The sequence below is a fragment of the Pipra filicauda genome, unplaced genomic scaffold, assembly GCF_003945595.2.
Source record: "Pipra filicauda isolate LSUMZ 115617 unplaced genomic scaffold, ASM394559v2 scaffold26_size5592650_pilon, whole genome shotgun sequence".
In the NCBI taxonomy this organism is placed as follows: Eukaryota; Metazoa; Chordata; class Aves; order Passeriformes; family Pipridae; genus Pipra; species Pipra filicauda.
In genome coordinates this window covers 4753303-4777115 of record NW_024104387.1, presented here as the reverse complement: position 1 = coordinate 4777115, position 23813 = coordinate 4753303, and the positions used below count along the sequence as shown (strand labels likewise).

The 23813-nt window shown below is 44.4% G+C and overlaps 1 protein-coding gene and 2 long non-coding RNA genes across 4 annotated transcripts in view; 2 read left to right on the top strand and 1 right to left on the bottom strand.

The window, feature by feature from the left end:
- AMPD3 (adenosine monophosphate deaminase 3) overlaps positions 1 to 1982 on the bottom strand; it is a 30454-nt gene extending 28472 nt beyond the window's left edge. Inside the window, exon 1 of one of the 2 annotated variants that reach the window (XM_027737149.2) lies at positions 1823 to 1982. Coding sequence is in view for 1 of the 2 variants with exons in the window: in XM_027737146.2 (XP_027592947.1) it covers positions 1434 to 1455 (22 nt within the window). In the remaining variant the exon portion in view is untranslated. Of the gene's footprint in view, positions 1 to 1433; positions 1500 to 1822 lie in introns of those variants that run through there. The other variant, XM_027737146.2, reaches the window with a different exon arrangement.
- Positions 288 to 9561, top strand: LOC113996288. Its single transcript, XR_005563964.1, has 3 exons — positions 288 to 433; positions 3066 to 3185; positions 9474 to 9561. It is a non-coding gene; the product is annotated as an uncharacterized LOC113996288 (long non-coding RNA).
- Positions 9562 to 9593: 32 nt separating this feature from the next.
- LOC120323483 lies at positions 9594 to 23262 on the top strand. The gene is made up of 3 exons (XR_005563966.1): positions 9594 to 9614; positions 15011 to 15249; positions 22333 to 23262. It is a non-coding gene; the product is annotated as an uncharacterized LOC120323483 (long non-coding RNA).
- The last annotated feature ends 551 nt before the right edge of the window (positions 23263 to 23813 follow it).

The window sequence follows — 23813 nt, the reverse complement described above, 5'->3', positions numbered from 1 at the left end:
CGTGGCAATTTAGTGATCACTTACATTACTTGTCATTCTTATTTTGTGAGAACCAATTCACAGCCCAGTGGAAAAGCATGGTGGGTGTTAAAAGAACTGTGGATCTGACTTTGGGCCAGTTTTCTGCCTGCAGAGTACTTGTTTTTTAATCAGTATCAAGTCCTCATAAAATCCAGTATAACTACAGAAGAAATTTAAAAATGCATTCATGTTTAGCTGAATGATGACAATGCACTACAATGCCTCAGAAGCATCCAAACTTAGATTCACTTTCTCTATTTCAGCCCCCAATGAAGTCATAGCAGTCTTTCCACTGACCCCAGTGAACACGGCTGTCAGCAACAGTACCTGCCTCACATGCTGCTGCCAGCAGGAAGGGCCTTTGGGGACACTTCAGCCGGGCAAAAACTGTCTTTGTGGCTACTGAACTACGGTAAGAGTTCTAGCAATGCTAGTTCAAAGTGAAATAATAATGTTTCTGCTGCTGCTAAATCAGCAATTTAAATATTTTCGGTACTAGCAGGAAAAAAAAAAAATCAATGGGCTGTATGTTTATCATTGGCTGAACATTTTTCTAGTCTAAAGGAACTTTTTCCTAGAGCATTGTGATCAGAACCAGAAAAGCAGTAGGAAACATACTGCATGAGAAATGATACTGTATTTTAAATCCTTACAATAAGGCAGTGAGAAGGCAGAAAGTATAGACATAAGTACAAACCTCTACTGATCAAAGTTTTTTTTTCTTACTCCATTCTCCACTCAAGCACAACAGAAAAAGGCATAAAACAGTTTGAAAGGCAGGTTCAGCCACATCACTGATAGGTCATGTCACTGAAATGAGTCTAATAAACCTAAAATAGTCATAAGGCACTTTGTGCAATACTCGTGCAAGCTGTGCCATCCCGAACTGGAAAAGGGATGAAGCCCTTGTATCCAAGTATCCTTCTATAGAAGTGCTGTCCTTTGCCCAAGGTGAACGACAACTACACATCTTAATGGGATGGGGAAGGGTAGGAATGCCCTCCAGTAAATGCTCTTTTGCTAAATATCTCGGTCTCACAGAAAAGCTGCTTTGGGTGCTCTTTAGCTCTGCACCTTTGCGGAAGAAGAGAAACCTATTTCCCCTGAAGCAAGCCGCATTAAAAAAAAAAAAAAAAAAAAAAAAAAAAAAAAAGCGATGGAATGATTACTTAAAAAGCAATTATCGAGCAGGAATTTAATGGGCTTGCACACATAAGGAGCACACGCCGCGAAAGCCGCCGCCGCCCCCGGTCCCCCGCGGGCAGCGCCGGGCGCCGCATCCCCGGGCAGGTGGGGCCGGGCCCGCGGGCGCCGCCGCCGCAGGAGCCCCGCGCGGGTCCGTCCCCGCCGGGGCGGCGGCCACCAAGGTCACCATCACCGCCCCCGCCCCGGGCAGCCCGGCGGGCACTTACCGAGCGGCCCGGGCAGAGCCATGCCGGGGCCGCGCCGGGCCCCGCACCGGGGCTCCCGCCGCCCGGAGAGACGCCGCCGGAGGAGAGGGAGGAGCCGCTCCCGCCAGATGCCGCCGCTCCCGCTGCCGCATCCACCCGCCGGCCGCCCCGGTACCGCAGTGCCGCGCCGGCCCTGCCCCGGCCCTTTATGGCCCCGGGCGGAGGGGCCCCCTCGCCGCCGCTGCCTCCGCCGCAGGTGGGGCGGGCAGGGGTGCAGCCCCCGCCGGGCGAGGCTCCGGCCCCAGGGCCGCCCCCCGCGCCCTGCCCGCGGCCCCGGGGGGGCTGCGCTGCCCGGCCCGGCCCCGCCCCGGTACGGGGGGCGAGCGGCGGGCGGGGCGCCCCGTCCCTACCTCGGTGCGGGGTCTCCGGGAGGACGCGGCGCTTCGGGCTCCGGTTGCACCTGTGGCGGGGCAGGGACGGCGCCTCCCCCGCGGGGCCGCGGCCTCGGCGGGAGCCGGAGGAGCGGAGGGAAGTCTGCTTGTTCCCTTCCCCGGCCCCTTCCCCTTCGGCGGCTTCGAGGCAGAAGTGGCTCTGTCACATGTCCCCCGGCCGGCGCGGCGGGGAAGGAGGGCGGGAGGGGAAGGAGGGACGGAGGGAGGGAGCTGCCGCCCGGCCCACCTCAGCCCGCCCGGGCTCGCCTCAGCGGTGCCGCCTTCCCGGGCGCCTCTTTCAAAACTCCTCAAAAGGCGCTTTAATGCAGAAAAACTTTGGTTCGAGAGCAGAACATCGCGAGGCTGGTGCGGAGGTGACAGCCGAGGGGTGTGCTGGCCATGTGTCCCCACAAGAAGTGTTCTCAGCGGTGTCCGCCCCTCAGCGGAGCAACGCGGTTGAGGCGCTCGTCTATATTTAAAAAATAAGAAAAAAACCCGCCAAACCCCGAAAAACTTAGTGGGTAAATAGCCCAAGGCAAATAACTGAAGCTCAAAACAAGCGTGACTCAGCAGGTATGAGGATATTAATATGTGAAATATTTTGACCTTATTTTGAGAGGTTCTGGGCCCCAAAGCTGAAAACTTTAGGCACATGTTTGATAAGTTTTGGTTACAATACTTGGAGTCCAGTCTGAAAACATTTAGGTATAAAAGTATCTTTATGATGCAGGGAGGCACTGGGAATGAAGTGAGTGAAGAACAAGATACTTTCTGTAAAAAGACAATCAGAGTAAAGGTAGATCTCCCAAAACGTGAGGGATCAGGTAGTTCTGCGTCCCCCCAGCTTGGTAAGCATAGAAATGCTCCATTCATAAACCTCAGGGGATTTTGGCTTCAGAAACTCCTTTACTTCACACAGCTAGTGAAAACGCGGAAATGAAAAGAAAGGAGGTGACCATACCAAGTCTGAGTTGCAAAGAAGACCGGATATTTTGACTCTTTACACTGATATCAGCACAATCACCATCATATGCTCGTAAAAAAGGCTAAGGATTATGGCCCCAGCTGTTGTATGAGACGTGCACCAATCCAAAGCATTCAAAAATGAGTCAGCCATAATAATAATAAAAATTTTTAGAACAGCGTTAATGCTACAAAAATAGGCATTGTTTCTTAGCTTGAGAAAAAAGACTTATGCTGCGTGTACGTGTTTCTCCCACAGTCACTCTGAATGGCTTCATCAGCTGCTGCCGGCTACACCCAGACGAGCCAAACACCACCCGGAAAACTGCATTCTGGAAGTGTCTGTGTGTGACTCACGGCTGCCCTGCCCACTTGATATGTGAGTAAAGAACACCTGTTGCTGCTGCCCATTCAGTGCACCCCTTGATTGCTGAGCTGTTAGTGCTGCATCCTCTCTCCCAAGCGCCTGCCTGAACTTGCCCAAACTTGCCTGCTGTCGTTTGCCTGGCAGTCTGGGCTCCTTGCTGTCCCTCTAATCGTAACTGTGCCCTGCCTGCTGGACTCGGGTATCCCACGGCTTCTCTTCTCAGCTTGACAAATGGGGCTTGCCTCCACGCTTGATCTAATCTGCCTTCTGTGGGATGCAAGAGCCTGGAATAGTTCCCTCTTGTGCTGACTTCTGCCAACCGCAGTGAAAAAAATAACGGTCTCGGAGATAACTGTGTTTCTGCAGTTTTCTTTCATGAAAAGGGACAGCTCCGTATTCCCCTAGTGAAGAAAACCTTGCAGTGTGAGTTCACATATTACAGAAGCCAGAGAATTAACACGGAAATGAGACCTTAGAAATGCCTTAATAAAAAGAAAAAACAAACACTTCTATGGGCACTGAAGTGCAAATCCGTAAAGATATAGGACACTTTTTCTAGGTAACCACGAGTATTTAAACGAACTTTCCTTTTGTAAGAAGTTGGAAACTCTTAAAGGCAAACTGAGATCATAACTTAGTAAATGCATCTGTAGTAATTGAAGCATTCAAAAGATACTATTGCAAAATTTGTAATAAGAGCAGGATGGATTGTAAGAATAGGCTAATGGTAATAAATTAACGAGAAAATACTTCAAGTCCTCCCACATTTTGCAGCAGCAATTACTATGACCAGTAATTTTACAAGCTGTGTTCAAAACATACATTTGACTGGTGGGTCCAGTTTCCTGTCCCATCTCTGCTCTCATAACGAACAATTCACATGTATCTTTGGGGAATGGAAGTAACATTAAGCTGACAGCAATGAAATAGCATATTTTCAACACAGATGTTGTTGTACTCTTCCATTGGCACCTGCAAACCATAAAGCATTAAACTTTGCATCCAGACTTAGAACACCTCATGGTTACAGTCAACACCTTGTTAAACATGTGCCCTCTGCCCCATGAAGGAGTCTTTCTGCCAGTCCAGTTTGTGGGTAGGCTATACTTTTATACAACATACTGAAAGTAGTGCAAGTGTCTCCATAATTATTTCAAACGTTGTGATTCCCATTGCAAAATGTCAGTACTTTCTGAAGCCATCTGGGTGTTAGTTCTCCTCTTTTGTGTAACAAGCACTACTTCTCTCAGGTAAACTTTGCTATACAAGAAAAAAGTTATCCACTTCCTTTTACCACAAAGTTACAGCTGATCACATTTATTTATATGATTTTTTTTTTTAAAGTCTGTATTTCTCTTGTGTCTTCAGCTTGTTTTAAGCCTTATTTAGAGCTTACTCTTGTGGTGACAGTATGATTGTTCCAGCACACATGGTATTGGACTGCTCTTTTGCAGTCAGTCTATTTTAACAAAAGGAAATGCAATAAAAGTTTTAAATTCCAGCATTTACTGAGGAATGCAATAAAATAACAAAAAAGCCCTAAACATACATTATTACATTATTAACAATTATTTTTAGAAACAGACAAATCTTGTCTGGGAGATGATTAAAGCTGGAATGAATACTCATCCAAAATGGTCTCTCATTTTCACTTGAGATTGTTTCAGCTGTAATAACATACTGCTTTCATTTGAATGGTGCCTTAAAAGCTAATGGAATTTGAATTCATTTTGTAAATAGTTTCACATAACTGACTGTGATATTGATAACAACAAAACAACTAATGGATCAAATGAAATATTTCAATCTATAACGTAGCCATTAGTGGCACCCAAGCCATATTGGACCTGGTACTTGCTTTTCTGATCTTCAATCAGTTCAGTTAATGATATGCTTGGAGCACATGCATTTACTTATTGAAGACTTACTGATATTCCAACAGCAAAAAACCCCATGGTTAAATGAAGTTATCTCCAAAAGCCAGAGGGGAGGTTTGTGCCAAACGTGAAATGTAGATGAATGGCATTATCAAATACTCTCCACTATAAAGGAAGAATCATTCAACTTCTTAAATGAAATAATATAGAAAATTGTAATCGTTCAAAAAGAGAGAAAATTGCTCCACTCAGTTATTGAAATGATACAAAGCAAATCATATATGTTCTTTTTACAAAGCCAAAAAATCAGAAAGCATCATCTTTCTTATCCACTGCTTTTCATAAAGCTTGCAGAAATTATTTGGGCATATGAGTATTCAGTGCTGTAATTGAATTAGAGCAGTTAAGAGCACTTGATACAGATGTTTGGGTCTTTCTCAGTATTGAGTTAAAGAGGAATTTGAAAATCCAGAAGCTTGGTTCCTACTCTAAATATAAGCAGCAAATTTTCTGTGTTTTGGGGATTGCCCAAGGCCATTCCAGAAGGTATGTGAGAGCAGAACAAGGAGGAGAAACCTTGATTAGGCCAGTTTTTTCACAAACTCCATCTGGCATAGTGGTTGTGTTCAGAATACAACCATACAAGGTACAGCTACGCTTACAGAAAGTGCAAAATGTTTTTAAAATCACTTGCACTGACATTAGGACTGAGAGTAGGTTTGGAATCCAGTTTCTTGGGCTTTTTAAGTCAAGTGACATTCTCCCTTCTGAAAGGATACCTGTGAGTATAATTGTCCTGTAGTATGTTATTATGAAATAAAATACATATAGTATGCAAATATAAGTCTGTTTAAACCAGAAATAGAAGTGGGAACCATAGACATTGTAAAAGGATGTGACCGTTCAGCCACTGCTTTAAAGCTAAAGTGGGAAAGTTTCTGTACAGTCCGAATAATAGGACTCTGAAACAACATAACAGAAGTTTTCCATGGGTTTATAAATGGAATATACTGTAATACTTTGCTGCACAAGAAGGCTTTACAAGCAAGATGGGACATTTTGGTGTGTTTGGAATTGTAAGCTGCCCTTTGGATATTTGGAAAGCTTTCTTTCCAGCCACTTGGCAAATTCTTTGCTGGCATCAACTACCTTACCTTGTCACAACATATAAAACACTGATTTAAAACCAGCTTGCCTGAAACCTACTTAGCTTGGACTTTGCAAGTAGTTCCCCTTGATGGAAGACTGCCTTGCTCTGACTTTATACATAATTTATCTGAAATTCTGGAACTGTTCAAAGAAGGAGAGATCTGACTGCATTAGCCAAACCTGTATGTGTAGCTGAATGACCTTAAATCTGATTCATAAAACAGAGAATTTTTGGAAAGTTACATTTCACCCCAGTTATGTGCAACGCAGTAGAAATAGTTTTTAACCACCCCTCTGGTGTATAATGCTGTTTTACTCAGCTTTGTTTTAAGAGGAATTTTGTTTGCTCGGAATGCACATAAAATAAAATATTCAGCAAGCAACGGTCTAATAAATTAGACACTGCCAGGGCATGATAAATAATGAAACAGTGTAATTACAGCTCACAGAGGGGAACCCTTTGGTCTATTTTGGAAATCCCTAAAATAAAGAATATTCTGAATTAGGTCATTTCTGCAAAAGTCGGTACTGGAATCTAACCCGTATGTTTAGAATCGGTTTTACATATTATGTTTGCAGTGGAAACGCAAATAGTTCCATTAAGTGCTACTCATTTCTGCATTTGTATTACTTTTAGATGGCCACTGAATTTTTTTGTGATAATTTGTGCTAAGGGTTTGCATCTGGGTTCTTTGGCCCTCCTGTTGTAAGCTTCCTTCCCAAACAACAGGTATCTGTGTGGTGCAGATGGAGCACATAACTGCCCAGAAACCGGGAAATGCGAGATATGGTTTAGATGTGACTTTACACAAAGGTCACGTATCCTTAAATGAACTCTGGGCTACATGTTGAACTGCAGTCTTCCCTGTCCCCACTGTATCCCCCCTCTTCTCTCTGTTTTACAAGTATATTTTCCAAGTCTCTCCTTTCACAAGAGCAAGTGAAACTCTGCAGCCTCCAACCCAGGAGTTCATTTGTACGTAGGGATTCCTGCTGACCACTTACAGCCCAAATAAACCTTCTCTGTGTTGCCTGTGTAGCACTAAGCAGGCAGAGTTGGCAAGAAACCCAACACAAAATTTTTGTATTCTCATGTAAGAACCTAGACTTTCACCTGGGAGTGGGAATTGCTTTATTATTTTATCCAGTCTGTCTGTGTAAAAAACAGTCTGACTGAGTAGCCAGGCCTGTGCTTATATTTATGTTTTCACGGTGGTCAGGCACTGGAATAGGTTGCCCAGGGCGGTGGTGGAGTCACCGCCCCTGGAGATGTTCAGGAGGTGTCTGGATCCAGTTCTGGGCAATGTGGTTTAGTGGTGTAGGGCTCATACTGGCGGTGTTGGGCTGATGGTGGGACTGATCTCAGAAGTCTCTTCCAACCTTGATGATTCTACGGTTCTGTGATTTTAGATGCGAAATGACTTACAAAGCCCCTGTCCTCTTTCCATAAAGCCCGTCTAAGCTGTCAGCCGTGGCGATCCGCAGCCTGTGACACTTCCCATCTTTCTTGTTCCCTAGCCCGTGGGCAGAGCGCGGCACGGTTTGTTCCTGGGGGCGGTTCTCCGGGAGGGCCTCTCTGGGATGCTCCGTGCGCTCCGCTCCGCTCCCGCGGGGGCCGCTCGGCGCCCTCCCCGCGGCCGGGGCCGGGGTTATGTAAAGAGCCGCGTTACGCAAGGAATGCAGATTTACCTTACGTAACAGCCCGTGCCTGCCGGAGCCTCCTCTGTGCGTGCCACCAGCGCCCAGACATTAGAGGGAAAAGCGGTGTCGGCGCTGTCAGAGATCGCTCCGTCCGGCTCCGGAGTGACCTGTTTGCTGCTGTGGCTCTTTTCGCTGGGGCGGTTTCCTCTAACTCCCGCCTTTTCCTTAGCCTTGGGGGACATTCCCTTCGGTGAAAACAAACAGCGCACATACCTGAGTCGTATTGGTGCCCTTCTCTGGGGATCTAAGGAAGACTTTACTGGTTTATAGTTATTGCACGGAGTGAAGTTAATCCGGTGTGGACAAAGGGAAATTGCAAAGTCCTGGGCATCTCGAGCACTATGTTTCAGCTGCTGCCACAGTCAGAGGACCTGATTCCAATGCCTGTGTCCAAAGGAAGATTTCCAAGTCACTTAAGTGTCTTCAGGGCTAGAAAAAAGACCCCTATAGTTCAGAACTCTGTCTCTAGGAGATATTCGGAGAGATTCCGGAGGTGGGGGCCTGTTGCTGTTTGTTTGCCCTCTTGTGTGCAGGCAGAGCATCCTCGAGTGCTGAACACTTGGGATACTTTCATGGGGTAGTAGGTACTGTCAAGACTTCTGTGCTCGATGCCTCACTCAGTTCCCTCTGTACTAATTTTTGATCTTGCAACTTTGCACATCTTTCCTTCCTGATTTAGTGACTGATAAGTTAGGGTAGGTGTGTGCTTTGTTTGGGGTGTTTGGGTTGGTTGGGTTTATGTGGTTTGGGTTTGGGGGTTTCCCTTTCCTTTTTTCTCCATGGAAAGGCCCTGAATTCCTTAGGCACCTTGAAGGATTGGTGTACAGGAGTGCTCAGCTCAGGGCTTTGCTCTGGTTCTCTTCTTGGACATTTTTGACCACACACCTTCATACCCCTTCCCTTTTTCACTTGTTGCTAATGCCCAACCTACCCCATCAGGAAAACCCTGGATGAACAGAAACAACAGTCAATAGACGGTGTCAAAGACAGAGCAACCCTTTTCCTGTTGTGCCTCACCTGTATTGCTTTATAATCTTTACGAGCTGGAGCTGGAATCTGGACTGTCCTGATTGTTATCAGTCAGTGAATGTCTTCCAAAAATGAGCCCAGTTCCGTTTTCAACTCTGTGTGTTTTGGTGTCCCAACCATCCTATGCTGGTGAGCTCCTTCTCCAGCTTCCCTGAGCGCTGTGAGTGGGGGGGTGGACGTGAGCCAGCCGTGACCCAACAGTTGTGTGACCAGACACAGCACAGCTCTTGGAGCTTTTTGCTTTTGCTGGTTAAGAACAGCCCCAACCTGGACTAATCTCTTGGAGACTCAGGTAGCCAAAAGAGACTGGAGTAGGTGAAAGCAAATATGAAATGAAAGGTGACCTGCTGGGTTAGTCAGCTGTTTGAGTGGCTTATTCCTGTTGTCTCCTGTACAATCCAGTGGGATAAGCAGAGAGTAGGGAAACAGCCAGTCTGCTCAGATCCAGACAGAAGTGGGAGAAAAAAAGAGCTTTTAAACTGAGTGCCTGCCTTCCCTGTTATTGAGTTTCTGAGTTTCAATGAACTTTTTGTTTCCAAAACAGGAATATCAAAGGAGTCCAGAACCACCTGAATTTCAACAAGGGGAAGTGCTGGATGGGGAAACCCTGGATGTACAGCCAGCCTGGGGAATGAGAGGCTGGAGAGCAGTGCTGCAGAAAGGGACCTGGGGGTCCTGGTCAATGGTAAGTTGAAGGTGAGACAGCAGTGCCCTGACAGCCAGGAGGGCCAACCCTGTCCTGGGGGAATCAGGCAAAGCATCACCTGGGGTCACCAGGGATCACCTGGGGTCATCCAGCAGTCAGCCAGGAGTCATTTGGGGTCATCTTGGAGTCATGCACAGGTCACCTAGGGTCATCCAGGAGTCACCTGGCATCATCCAAGAGTCATTTGGGGACACATGAGGTCATCCAGGAGTCATTTGGGGTCATCTAGGGGTCCCCTGGGGTCATTAAGGTCTCATTTGGAGTCATCCAGGAGTCACTTGGGGTCATATTAGGTCATTCAGGGGTCACCTGAGGTCATCCAGGAGTCACCTGAGGTCATCCAGGAGTCATCCGGGAGTCACCTGGGATCGTCCAGGAGTCACTTGAGGTCACGAGATCATCCAGGGGTCATCTGGGAGTCATCCAGGAGTCATTTGGGGTCACCTGAGGTCATCCAGGGGTCACCTGAGGTCATCCAGGAGTCATTTGGGATCACCTGAGGTCATCTAGGGTTCACCTGGGAGTCATCCAGGGGTCACCTGCAGTCACTTGGGGTCATTCACAGGGTCACCTGAGGTCATCCAGGAGTCATTTGGGGTCACATTAGGTCATCTAGGGAGTCATTCAGGAGTCATTTGGGGTCACCTGGGGTCATCCACGGGTCACTTGGAGTCACCTTAGGTCATCCAGGGGTCACCTGGGGTCATCCAGGAGTCATTTGAGATCACCTGAGATCATCCGGGGTCACCTGGAAGTCATTCAGGAGTCATTTGGGGTCATCTGGAGTCACTCGGGGTCACCTGAGGTAATCCAGGGGTAACCTTAGGTCATCCAGGAGTCACTTGGGGTCACCTGAGGTCATCCAGGGGTCACCTGGGGTCATCTTTGGTCACCCAGGTGAGTTTGAGGGTGTCTCTGGTGAGGTGGGTGTAACTTTTGTGGGGGTTTGAAGAAGGTGGGTGGGATTTAGGGGGGGAGGGGCTTCTTGGCTGTCCCGTGTGTGAGTGGGCGTGGCCTGTGAGCTCCTCCAGGTGAGAGGGTGTGGCCTTTGGACCAATCCAGGTGGATCTCAGGGGGTCTCAGGTGAGGGGATTGTCCCGCTCTGCTCTGCACTGGGGTGGCCGCACCTGGAATATTGTGGCAGTTTTGGGCACCACAATATAAAAAAGACATGAAGCCATTAGGGAGTGTCCAAAGGAGGGCTGTGAAGATGGTGAAGGACCTTGAGGGGAAGCTGTGTGAGGAGCAGCTGAGGGCACTTGGTCTGTTCAGCCAGAGAAGAGGAGACTGAGGGGAGACCTCGCTGCAGTTACAACTTCCTCGTGAGGGGAAGAGGAGGGGCAGGCACTGATCTCTGCTCTGTGGTGCCCAGTGACAGGACCAAGGGAATGGCCTGAAGTTGTGTCAGGGCAGGTTTAGGTTGGATATTAGAAAAAGGTTCTTGCCCCAGAGAGTGGCTGGGTACTGGAACAGGCTCCTCAGGGCAGTGGTCACAGCACCAAGCCTGACAGAGTTCCAGAAGCATTGGAACAACACTCTCAGGCCCATGGTGTGACTCTTGGGGGTGGTCCTATGCAGGGACAGGAGCTGGACTCAAAGATCCTCATAGGTCCCTTCCAGCTTGGCACAGTCTGTGATTGTGTGGTTCTGTGAAAAGTTACTCACCCATAGTGACTGCCAATGCAACACAACTCTGAACGGTATTTACTTTTCAAAACTCTTGCAGGCTTGGGAAATGCTGTATTTAGAAAGCCAACGGAGCCATCTAGTGTTTAAATTTAAAATTTGCAGTTCTATGTGTTTTGGACTTCTGTGTGCAGGAGCAAGGTCCAGGTGCAATCTTAACAGTAAGAGAAGGAAAGCAGCTCATAGAGTTTCATATTAATCCCTGACAGCTCTTGATCCTTACAAACCATACAGTTATTGTGCTGGAATTAAGAGTGTTATATTGTAAGTGAAGATTTCTATTAATTCGTTAGAGACGCTCAAGATGGGAAAAAAGATTTTTCTGGTATTTATCCTTCATATTCTCATTTTCAGTTATACGCTTTTGTTTCTGCTCGGCATTTCAATCCTCCCCATGCCTGTGCTGCTTTGTCACCTGCTGCTTCAGGGCATGGACTTGATCAGTTGGTTTCTGTGGGTTGACCTTCCCTTCTGTGAACTGTCCTTTTGGCAGTCTGGCCTCTCACATGCTCTGGAGTTGGTCAGAAAACTGGGAAGAGGCCACATCAAACGTTTCCTACTTTTTCCCTCAAAATTCAGCACCAAACTTCAGTGGCTGTCATCTCCCTCCCCAGCAGTCAGCATGCAGGCAGGCACAGGAGACATGCACATGGGTTGCACTAGGTTTTTTCCTCATCATTTCTCATGCTGAGCTCAGATATAACTGCTCCACATTTGTCACCCACAGTCATTCCCCCTGTTACATGTTCATGTTGTCATTTCCTGCATCTGCAGACAACCTTTAGAGAAAAAGAAACATGATTTTTATGGTTATTTTTTAAATACTTGGGCTGGCTTTGTTCTCCTGATGTAGCCTTGGAAGGTGAGTGCAAATGAGCCAATGACCACAAACAGGCAAACCAGAATTTTGCGGCCCTATGGATTAAAAAAAGGGGGTCAAAGCAGAGCTGGGACCGTGACTGAGCCAACCCAACCTTCTGCTGGCACGGGAGGTGCAGGATGGAGGACAGAAGGAAAAGCCACTGATGTTTCTGAGGCAAAGCACCTCTTCCTGGGTCCATGTCAGAAGTCACTGTCCCAGAATCATTCTACTTTTTTTCCTTTTTGTCTTTCCTTTTTTTTTTTTTCCCTGTCCAAGTCTGGTCTAACCATATGGATTACCCAGACAGCATGCAGTGAGTCACTTAAATCCCAGTGTCTGCCTAGCCATCCAGCATATGTGTAAATTCAAAGGTAGGGCAGGCTCTGGGGGACAAGAACTGGTCTGACCTAACTTTAGATGTTTGAAAGACAGTTGACTAAATCTAAGCTGGTGTTCTAAAATTCTTTGTAGTCCATCAGTTGAAGCAAACACTGTCAAAACAATAGTTTATTTTGGTCTCTGCATGGGTACCTAAGGATGCTGGAGTCAATCCCACATGGCCAGCAAGAATTACTGAAAATCAGTTGCTTACCAGGAATCTCAGAGTGAGTCAGAATTATCTGAGTTCTTTTGGAAGCTACTTCTGGATGGCCATTTTAGACAGGAGGGACTATGATTCTAAGAATCATTTAACAGCTGGACTCCTTTAAGGATTTGCCCAGTGTGGTCAAGAAAGAAAACTGAGTGAGTCTTGTGCTTTATAAACCTGTTTTGGTTATCATTGGTGGTTCTTCTGCCCACTATATATTTAAAGGTTTTTAAAACATTGGGAGTTTTGTCAGTGGTAATATTGCCAAAAGTCAAAATTAAGGTTCTGATAATATCACAGAGCATTGCTGCTGTGTTATGTTTACTGAATCCCTTCAAAGGGACTATCGTATTATCACCGTGACCTCAAAAAAATGTTAGTCTTGTTTAATCATTAGAACAAAGAGCTGGAGGCCAGAAAGATCATAATACAACCATTAAGGACAGAGGAGAGCCAACAATGTGGTTCATAGAAAACAGAGACCACAAAAGACCTATCTGAGTCTGTGGAGTGTTTCCATTTTCCCCAGCTGATGTACTGCACAAACCCATCATAAATCCAGTTTCTCCAGAAGTGAAGTTTACATTAAAGCAGATCCTGTGCCAAGCTGTCCTGTTCACAATGCTTTTGTCCACACGAGGAAATGGATGGGTACATGGCATAAGCTACTTCTGAGCTATTCTAAAAGCTGCAACTAGTTATTTAAGAGCAACTATTGTGGAATAGCTTATGCTACACTGGTTACACCCATCACTTTCCCTGGAGAGAAGAAAATCCATTGCAGTATTCTAAATGTGAACTCATTGTAAACTTTTGCAGCATTTTCTTCAGGACCTCACAAATAGGCGACTTGAAATAATATTCTGAATCACATCAGTTGTCCTCGACCAGTTAACTCTAAAGTCTAATGGCATGACTTGGAATGCTTAGCAAAACTTTGATTGGAGGCAATTAGAATTAAGCATGAGAAGAAAGAGGAATTATTACAGGGAGGAAAACTCCAAGGGAAGGGAAGAGAAAGACAGAAAAGCAAATGGAATGAATGAATAGCAACAGAAGGAAAACTGTAAAGAAAATGCAAGTGCAGAAATAACAGTGGAAGTCAAGATGGGAATGTTTCCTCAACTGAGAAATAATCATGGTTGTAAGCCTGAGTCAGCTCCCACAGCACAAAGGGACAGGATTCCTCTAGAGTTTAGTGCCTGGGCCCCACTGGTACCAGTGTGCCTCGTGCTGTTCATGAATTCAGGCAAGCAGTCACTAAACGTGGCATTTGGCCTTCTCTGCAGAACGACTTTTCACATCCCCAGTGCCAAGACAGTATTTTCTCTACTGCATGCCCATGTTTGTTCTGCCAGCCTTTTCATTGCTTGCTTCTTTTACTCACAGTATGTCCAAGCCTGACTCTGGGACATTTCAATCTGAGTATCTTTTAAAAGAACTGGGGGCTTTCGATCTGTTTTGAACAGGACAGAGCAACTTGCTGTTTGCTTCCATCCCAATGGCAGAGACTTCTTTCTCCCTAGCAGACTTAAATATCATGACAGATTGAAGGAAAAGGAGCTGATTAAAGGTTACCTTGATCAAAAAATATAATCACAGTTGTGATATTTGAGGGAATGTAATCTACGTAATGGAAATTTTGTGCCCGGTTTTTAAGGTTTAGGTGTGTTTTAAGTACCTGTGCGTGAATGTGCACCCACATCTGCTAAGAAAGCTTTTCTGTCTGAGATTAGGAATGAAAGGGAGTCCTTTGTTTGAAACCTTACGGTTTGACCAAGCAGGGAAGTTGGATGAACGTTTTACTCCAAATGTTTCTGCAGGGGAATGAAACTTCAGTGAGAAACCAAAGAAGCCAAGTGGTGTAAATGGATATATAAAGTGGAAAAGTCTCAAGCACATAAAAGTACTGGAGAAAGAGATGGAAGGACTTCATATAAGGTGGAACCAAAAACAGGGGATAGGATGTGTGAATTAGCTGCAGGAAGTGAGACCTGAGCAAGTGAGCTGGGCAGGACTTTGGCTGGAGCTTTCAGAGCAGGGTTCTGGATAACTCCAGACAACGTGGCATCTGCATATAACAAGTCATTTAGGATGTGTCAGAAAAATACACACTGTGTCTCTTAGGTTATCCAGGGGAAGAGCAGTAATGTTTTAAAAACCCATGCAATGTGTGTACATTTTCCACCTTGGATACTCCCTGAGGTGTAAAATGTAATTTCAACTGTTGCTTTGCAGGAAGTGCCTTGAGGCTCCCTTGGGGTTCTGAAAAATTGGAAACAGATGAGTTGTTGGGCCTGTATCTGGGAAGGGGACCAGAGCACCTGAGCCCAGGAAATGTGTGATGGTGAGGATTGATGGAAGAGGTGATGCTGTAGGCTCCTAAGAAAAGCCTGGTACTGCTGGTGGTGTGAAATCGAGCTCAGAGGTTTGGGGAGCTCACGTCGGTGCAGTTTGGACAGATCTGTGGACCAAAGGTGAGTAGAGGAGTTCACAAACAAGTTCTTTGTGTGAAGTTATCACAGCATAAAGACATTCTGGCATCTTTAATGTTGCAGAAAGAGGGAAAAATGAGAACCAAAGGCAGTAGGGGGAAACCAGCCCATTCAAATGAAAAGCTGCACATGCTTTTTAACAGTGTGAATGATCATAAGTGTCAATTAAGTTGCTGTTTTCTACCTCTTGGTGTTCTCACTTCAAAGCAGTGTAATTTTCTGGAAGCAGTGCTTTGGCTGAACAGAGTTGTGGATCTCAGCATAGTAGTAAATGGGTAAAATGTAATTGCCTTGACAAACAGAGGTCAAGCTAAGAGAGCTATTGTTTCATCCTGGCCTGAAATTCTCTCAATCTGTGAAATTTCTTAGACAGTTTTGACTTCCTCATCCTAGATTTCATATTGCTTCTTTCTGTATGCAGTTTAATGTTTTAAATTTGTGCCTGAAGGCCAGAGGTGCCTTTTTTTTCTTGTTCTTTAAACACTAACTGAAGGCTGAAAACATCCCTGTTTTTCCAAATCTGGAAAAACTCAGAATGGTCATATTACCAAGGGGAGAGAGGGGGAAAAAAAAAAAAAAAAGAAGGAATACTGTGTACCCAACAAAACAGAGGCAAGAATGCAAGAATGCAGGAATGTAAATGTGTTACAGGCTGTTATTAGGATTTTGGATGCAAAAATAAAACTTAGAAAAGACTGAAGATTTGAAAAGACATAATACAAACCAATTTATTTCGACTAGAAATTGCCTTCCCTAGATTGCTAAGGTGACAGGAAAAAAAATATGAAAGGAAGGTAATTGTATTTGTTTTAAGTCTGGCAGTTTCCACTGAAATGCCTGTCTCTCTATAATAGTTTTTCTGAAGAAGTGCCTTGGGGAATTACTAGAAAAATGATCTTTATGGAGTGTTCATGGCCATCTGAACTACCCACCCATCCAGTATAAATGTGTTCTGGCAAAACAAGTGTTTGTGTTGCCATGGCCTTTCCCGTGATGTTATTTTCTTAAGCAAAAGCATTTTTCTAGCTGAGATCTTAACAAGGACACAGGCAGGGCGCCATGATTCAGTCCTTGAAGAGAAAAATAATGATTTGGAGGGAATGGTGAAGGAAAGAGATGGTCTCAGAGGGGGTGGAACAGAGGACTTAGATATCTGGTGACTCTTTTGCCCAAGAGAAACAGTGATTCCTTCCACTAATCACTCCAGCTCTGCGGGAGACTAGTGCGGCCTCTACCAGCCCTGCAAAAACACTGATGAGCCCAGTGCTAAGATTCTCCTGAGGCATCCTCAGTACAGGGAAAATCTCTCTTAAAAATAGCAGCTCAACTGTTATTTGCTGAGCAAATCGTGTGCCTCAGATCCGGGCTTCCAAAATTCAGGTCGTAGGGCCCTGTGCTGTGCTCAGGTACAGGGATACTGCACACAAATATGTTCCTGAGATCTGTGTGGGTCCATATGATGTATCTCCAAGATTTTAACTGTTCTGTGTGCTGGTTTGGGGATTTTTTCTTCTGTTGTCCTGCAAAATCACTTCAGGAAGGTCCTGCCTAAGGGTTTCACATTGGTTTCTGTTCTCCGGTGAATACTTCTGCAAACGAAAATGATTGTGAATTTTACATTGTTTATGGATTTATACTCCAGTTTTAAGTTAATATCAAAGTGTTGTATCATGAAAACTAGTAAGCTGGTCTCATTAGCTTTGAACAATATTATTATATAGTTAGTGTGCATCACAGTGACTAAAGCAAAACTAGGCTTACATGAAGTGCATAAGGACAAGGCAGGTATTGAGTCACCCTTTCTCTGCATATCTTCCCAAATTCCAGTGATCATCACCGTGTGAGGCAGAGGTCATATCTGAATCCTTCTGCTTCCCATCCACCATGGGGCCACTCCTTTCTAAAGGAATAAAACACAAAAAATAAACAACAGCAGCACCAAAGGCTGGGCCTTAGATCTCATAGAGTTTTGATGAGATCTGAGCATTTTCCTTCCTTCAGCTCCTGTGAGACACCTCTCTCAAGCTACTTTCATACCTGTGTAGCTCCACAGGTCACGTCAGGACATTGATCTCACCAGAGAAAGTAAATGGGATAAGGTCCATGAGTGCTAAATGTAGGTCCAAATCCAAATCTGTTTGTAGGAGAGAACACATTGCAAAAAAACCTAAGTAAATAAAAATAACAAGGAAAATAAAAATAGAATAGGCCTCTAAAAATAGAGCAGGCAGGGTCATCTTATCCCCCCCAAATTAATTTTCTTTGTAACACAAACCACACTGTGGGAGGATGAGCAGTTCCCCTTCTGTTTGAAGCAACCCAGTTCACATCTCACTGACACCTGAACACACAACACCATTTTAGCAAACAGATCAAGCACAGAACTATGGCAAAACAAACAAAGCAACATAGATTATCTTATTTGCCATTAAATACAATTAATTAGCATGAAGCTAAGACAGCAAATAGCAGTTGATATAAGTAACAAAATATGCTAGGACTTGGCTCCAAAAAATGTGTGATGTGTTCTCCTAACTACTGAGACCCATTTAATCTCATGCTCCTGCATTGGAATTACTTTTAGAAATCCCAGGAACTGAGCTCTGCTCCATCCTCTGAGAAACAATTCCTCAGCCTATCACCTCACACCTCACCTAACATCTCACTGATCTTGCTGAAGCATCTTCAATAACTCATACTTGTCACCTCTCATATTCGTACTCACTGGAAAAAAAATCACAAGATACCTAATCTAAAGCTAAAAATCCACAGAAAGAACTTGAGCTAAATCCAGCTTGCTTTGTGAACTAATTCCAGTGAAATTAAAGAGCTACTTAGGGGAGGGAAGCCAACTTACAGTATTACGTAACACCAGACATATCTTTGATTTTTTTAATATGACCTTTTGAAATTAGATTAGAAAGAAAATTCCAAATCAAAATTGAATCAGTTAAGTCTCTGGCTTTTGCAGTTGAGGAGGGACATGTCTGATGCATGAAGCAATACTGGAACTGCATATTGTGCAGGCTCATGGTCCTAAGGGGATTTAGTTATCACGGTGTGGTGTAGGCAGTTTCAAGCTCCATTCAGCAAGAAAAGATTTAACCTGGATAGTGATTCTGGAACAGAGGGAAAGGGGGTGAGCTGTAGGGGATGACAAGGCTGCCAGGAGAGCAGCAAAGATCACTCAGAACATAACATCACTTTAAGGGAGGCGTTTCTAAGCTGATGCTGACAGGAATTCAGAGAAGTGGGCAAACCAAGACAGGGATCTAGAAGCTGGAGATAGGGCTCTAAATTGAGTAACTGGTGTTTATCTTCTGCCACAAACAGTGACAGGAATTTATAGGTATACCTCAGTTGTCAGAATTCCCCCATGTTGCTTGTAAGAACTCTGGAGGGATGGTCTGTTCACATGCACTTCCCCTCTGGAAGTTTACAGCCCCTAGAGCAGTAAGTGCCCAATGCAGGTAGTGTTCTCTACTTCAGCTACAGGTGAGGGTATTAGCAAGAGCTGCTTCTGGTTTCATCTTTGAGAGGATCAGTCTTCAATTTGAGACTGCTGAGGGAGTGGATATGCTTTCAATTCAGCCATTCCTACTACTGAAACCATAAACCACATGGCTGGGGTGGACCAGGCTCAATGACTTCAACATCTGAATAGAAAAAAAAAAAGGGATACATTTGTATGTGTTAGGAAAATTGAGTTAAAATAACCTCATGAACAGTGAAAGCAGTAAAATAGTCCACCTTCACAAAATGCTGAAGAACACAATGTAATTAGAGTTTACTTCCAATTATGTACTTTTTTATTATGAAAATTAATAGTACATTTAATTAATGTGGAATTATTTGGAATGACATGTTTTACTGAGGAAATAATGATGGATTTCTGAATGTTAGATATAAGTTATGTGGTTCCTATGATAAAATATTTTTAGCTGCTTAGCATATGGAAGCACTTAGAATTGTCCCAGTTTTTTTACTGGAAAATAATTTACTTCATGAAATACTTTAAAACTATTCTTATATAATTTGTTGGGAACTCACTGGGCTTTTATTAAGCTGGAATGTTAATCAAGCACACACATTGCCTAATCATAGAATCATCAAGGTTGGAAGAGACCCTTACTTTCCAGGAAGTGCCTGGATATCACTTGCTGATAGGAAGCAGAGAATAAATCTTTTAGTTTTCCTTTGTACACAGCCTTTGGTTTTGCTTTATTAAACTGCCTTTTTCTTGATCCATGAGTTCTTTTCCATCTTATTTTCTCCTCCTCTGTTCTGCTGAGGAGCGATAGAACCTGGCTGCCAGATAAGGTCAACCCCCTTCACTATCTCAGAGATGTTACGGAGATGTTGTGATGAACTTTATTCAGGTTGGATGCATTTTTATACCTATAAAGATTGTGATAAGGCCCAGAAATGGAGGTGTACTCTTTTCCAAATTCTGTGCTTTTTCTCTGTGTCTGAAGGACTAAACAGGGTTCAGTTGTTGATCAGAAGTTGGAGGAGCTACCAGAATATGCTCCTCTAATACTTATGAATTACATGATTTCAAGTATCATGTTGCCAGCTTTTGAAACGGTGCTGAGGTATGTAAATCTCTGGTATGATCCAGAAATTACCTACAGTGTGAATCTAACCAGTTACTGTGAAGGAGGACAACCTTAGAACACTGTGGCCCCTCACTGATGTTACTCAGGAGATGTTTGTGAATTTGAGAATGCGGATCCCAGATCTCCAGTGGATGGTGGATGGTCACCTGCACTGCCAATGTGCTTGGGGTGAAATCTTGGCTCCTTGCAAATCAGTGCAAGCTTGCAGTAGCTGCTTAGTAGTAAGAACATACAGCTGAATGGAAGGGGTGTTTCTCTGTGTTTTGTAGTTGGTTTTGATCTGAGGCAAATTAGCCATCAAGGTGTTACCAGTTCTGTAAAACAATGACCCCTCTTGTTCTGCTCTCTGGGATTTCCTGTAATTGCATGAATGAAAACCAAAGAAAACGGTCTCTGTATCTTGGAACCTTCGGAAGGGGAACTGAGGCCAGTGAAAGTGTCTGCTCCTTTCAGGAGGTTGTGATGTGGTTGCTAGTCTTGGAGATGGGTTTGAGTCACACACTATCTCAGAGACAGCAATTATAAAATTAAGCCACTCGAGGTCATGTCAGCGTTGCCAGGCACTAGACAGCCAAGCTTCTTGGTGCTGGGCCGTTCTACAGAGCCTGCCTTGGGAGATATCCCAAGGATGCCCACTGAATAGGAAAGGAGCACTCAGCCAAGAAAAGCAGGAAAAAGTGTTCTTTAGAAGTGGGGGAAGAGATGCTGTTTGTTTTCTGATTTTAAGCTGTAGGAGTCCAAGAAAGGGAACCAAAAAAATTAAAGAGTGGGAGGACTGAACAGGAGGGGTGGAGAGTAAAAGTATCTTTTTACATCAAGAATGGCCAGAGCAAACCACTGTTTAAACCTTGGAACTTCATTATTGTTGATCCAGCTGGCAGACTGTTGGAAGAGTCCTCCTGACTCCTGGGTATCCACATAAGTTTGGAGAAATGCAGGTTTTCCCATTTCCATGCTTGCAAGAGCAACAATTTCATTACCAGAAACACCCACGAGGGGAAAGCTACATATCTGAAACTCTGTCCTAGAGTAAGGACAGAGAGAGCTCTGTTGCTGTTTCAGGAGCCCAGATGGGACATCCAGTCCATGGCCAAGAGGAGTGTGTCAGTGTTGTTGCTGAAGACAGTTAACTGACTGCATTGTGCCTGTGCTCACAAAGATTCCCTCAAAGTACCACATTAGTCAAAGCCTCTGCTGTAATGTACCAGTTAGACTTCCAAAGGTTAACTGCTCTCTGCCAGAAGAGACTGGTTTCTGTCTCCTCGTTTCCTGCAGAGTTCCAGAAGTAGGACACAAGCCTGTCACTGGAGCCACAGGAGGTGGGTGGTTTGTCTTGCCTGGCAGCCCCTGAAAACCCACGTCTTCCCAGATACTTTTTTTCCTGACTGTTTGAAAACATGTCACTGGAAGGTGCTTGCAGGCACTAGACATTTCTCTCTACTGTTTCAGTAAAAATGTCCATCATGGCAAAATGTAATGAGACAAACTGTGATGCTGCCTAGAGAAGGAGTGTCAGCCAGGGGCTTTTTCCAGTGGCCAGTGGCAGTGGGAGCAGACTTTACAGTTCTCAAGGTGAAGTGGAGGGTTTGCATCTTCCCTGGCACAGCAGATCCAGGTTAAAGTGTTCCTTGAGATTGCCATGAGACCAGGGAGTGCTTCTCTTTATTATCTGTATTCTTTTCAGTGCCTTCTAGTAACCAAAAAGACAGGCAAGGGGTCCATCAAATGGCATATAAAGGACAAAAGAGAAATATGGGTCAGAAAAGGGCACTTTTCTGAAGGAAAACTGAAGATTGTGGGACATAAACTGAGCTTGATTTTGTTAATTGTAAGTTCAGCAACATAAACCACAAGCCTATGACTTTTTAAAATAATACTCTCTGTTGTAATATAAAACAGTCTTTATGAACTCTCTTACTACCTTGTGTTTCAAGACATTTTGAATTTAAAAGTCTGCTGTCCAAGCAAGGACATATCTGCATGCACCAGCTCTTTAACCACGTATATGTACAATTTTTTTAAGAATTGTACATAGAGGGAAAATAACCAAAGTAATAAAAACAGACAGTCCTGAAACCTTAATACAACAGGTTCTAGCTTGATGCATTTCCCATTTTCTTAAACTTCCAACCAGCCTTTTCCAAAGCTAAACAGTAACACATAAACACTGCCATACACATGCAGATTTCATTTAGAATTTTCAAAGGTCAGTTCAGAGTAACTATGTACTTTGGAAATCCATTTAGGGGCACAGATACTATTCTTGGACAGTAAACAAGTGAAGATGGACATTTATGCCTCTAGCTGAACATTCCACGAACTTACAGAGAAGTCCACACCTAAATACATTTAATATTAAATATTGTGGTATTCTTGGATTCTATGTGTTCTATATATTTTATAACTTCTTGGATACATTTATTTAATTCTTGTTATCTTGGCTCAGGCACCAGGGATTGCTCCTTGGAGAAGATGTCTTAATTCATGAAGGTGCAGCTGCTCTGTGTCCACTTGGCTCACACGTTCCCCAGAGTATCCTTGTTTCCTGTTCTCACCTTAGTATAATAGTGGTGACTATTTCCTTGCCCAGTGAGTTCCATTGCTTTACAAAATGAGTGTCAGGTACGCAGTAGTATGAGAAACCATAAACAAACAATCTGTCTCCAAGCCCAGGAAGAGTAAGGTTTTGCTAAAAGAGGTAATTTATCTTAACAAGTCAGGGAGAGAAACATCCCCACAAGCTCATCATATCAGCTGTGCCATCATACCACCTCAGCTTTCTAATTCTGTAATTTCTGAACTATTTAGCTGCATTGAAGACTGTTACCTCAATTCCTAGGTTATCTGTGTAGCCACATTCTTCAAAGGTGGCAGTGAGTCAAGAAAGTAATTATAATTTAGCATTTGGAAAGTTGGCATACACTTTTATGTCAGCTTCCCTTTTTAGCTAAATGCTGTTTCAAAACTCTTGCAAGTTAGACATGGGTGAAAACAACTCAAAGGTTGGAGGAGCTTCTCAGACAGGAATCAGCAGAAACAAAAATCCTACTCTACCTCTGCACAGTACGAGCAATATTTAAATAGTCCAGGCATTTTCACAACAGTTGGAGTTGCAGAAAATCTGTACTGAACACAGACCATAATCTTTGTAATGGCATTTAAAATTCGCTGAGCACGTTGGCAGTTAGCCAGTTGTCTGACAATATTACAGGAAAGGGGTTAGGTCAGAATGACCTAGACACATCCAGGAAAACCATCTCAAGGCATTCTGCTTGGGATGATAATTGTGAAACCTACAGCAAGGAGTGGATCATGTCATAGCAGTGAACTGAGGACAGAACACCTGGGCCTAGGAGTGCTGCAAACAGGCAGAAGTGTTGATACTCTTGTCAGTGCTGCCACTGAGAAAGAGCCCTGAAAGGCTGAATGCTGTGTAAGTGGAAAGGCCTGGCAGCCTGTGTCTGGAACCAGAGTTGCTTACTGGCTCAGGATAATTCTGTCAGGCAGCATCTCAGGGGACCAGTGTGGGCTTTTGGGCTCAGTGGGAAACGCTGTGGTTCCAAAGTGCTGTATCCCTTTCAGACTGGGAAAGAACAGCTGTGAGCAGTATGACTGAGAAGTTGCTACCAGACTGTGCTGAACAGAGCTCTAAAGCTCTAAAGCTATGCCATGGCCTCAAAACTGCAGTTTGGTATGGTTCCACCCCACCTATTTGGGGGACAAAAGCCCTCTGATATATTTATTTTTCCCTCTCATTTCTGTGACACTAAATGTTTGAGAGAAGTCCCAAGAAATCCAGAACAAAACACTAAATGTGTCATGATAAGCAAAAATATTTCCCTCCTCATCTTGATTCTGAGGCTGTGAGCTAAATCATGATGTTTGCTTTCCTTTGCCATCCACTTCCAACACACAAGTAAAGCAACA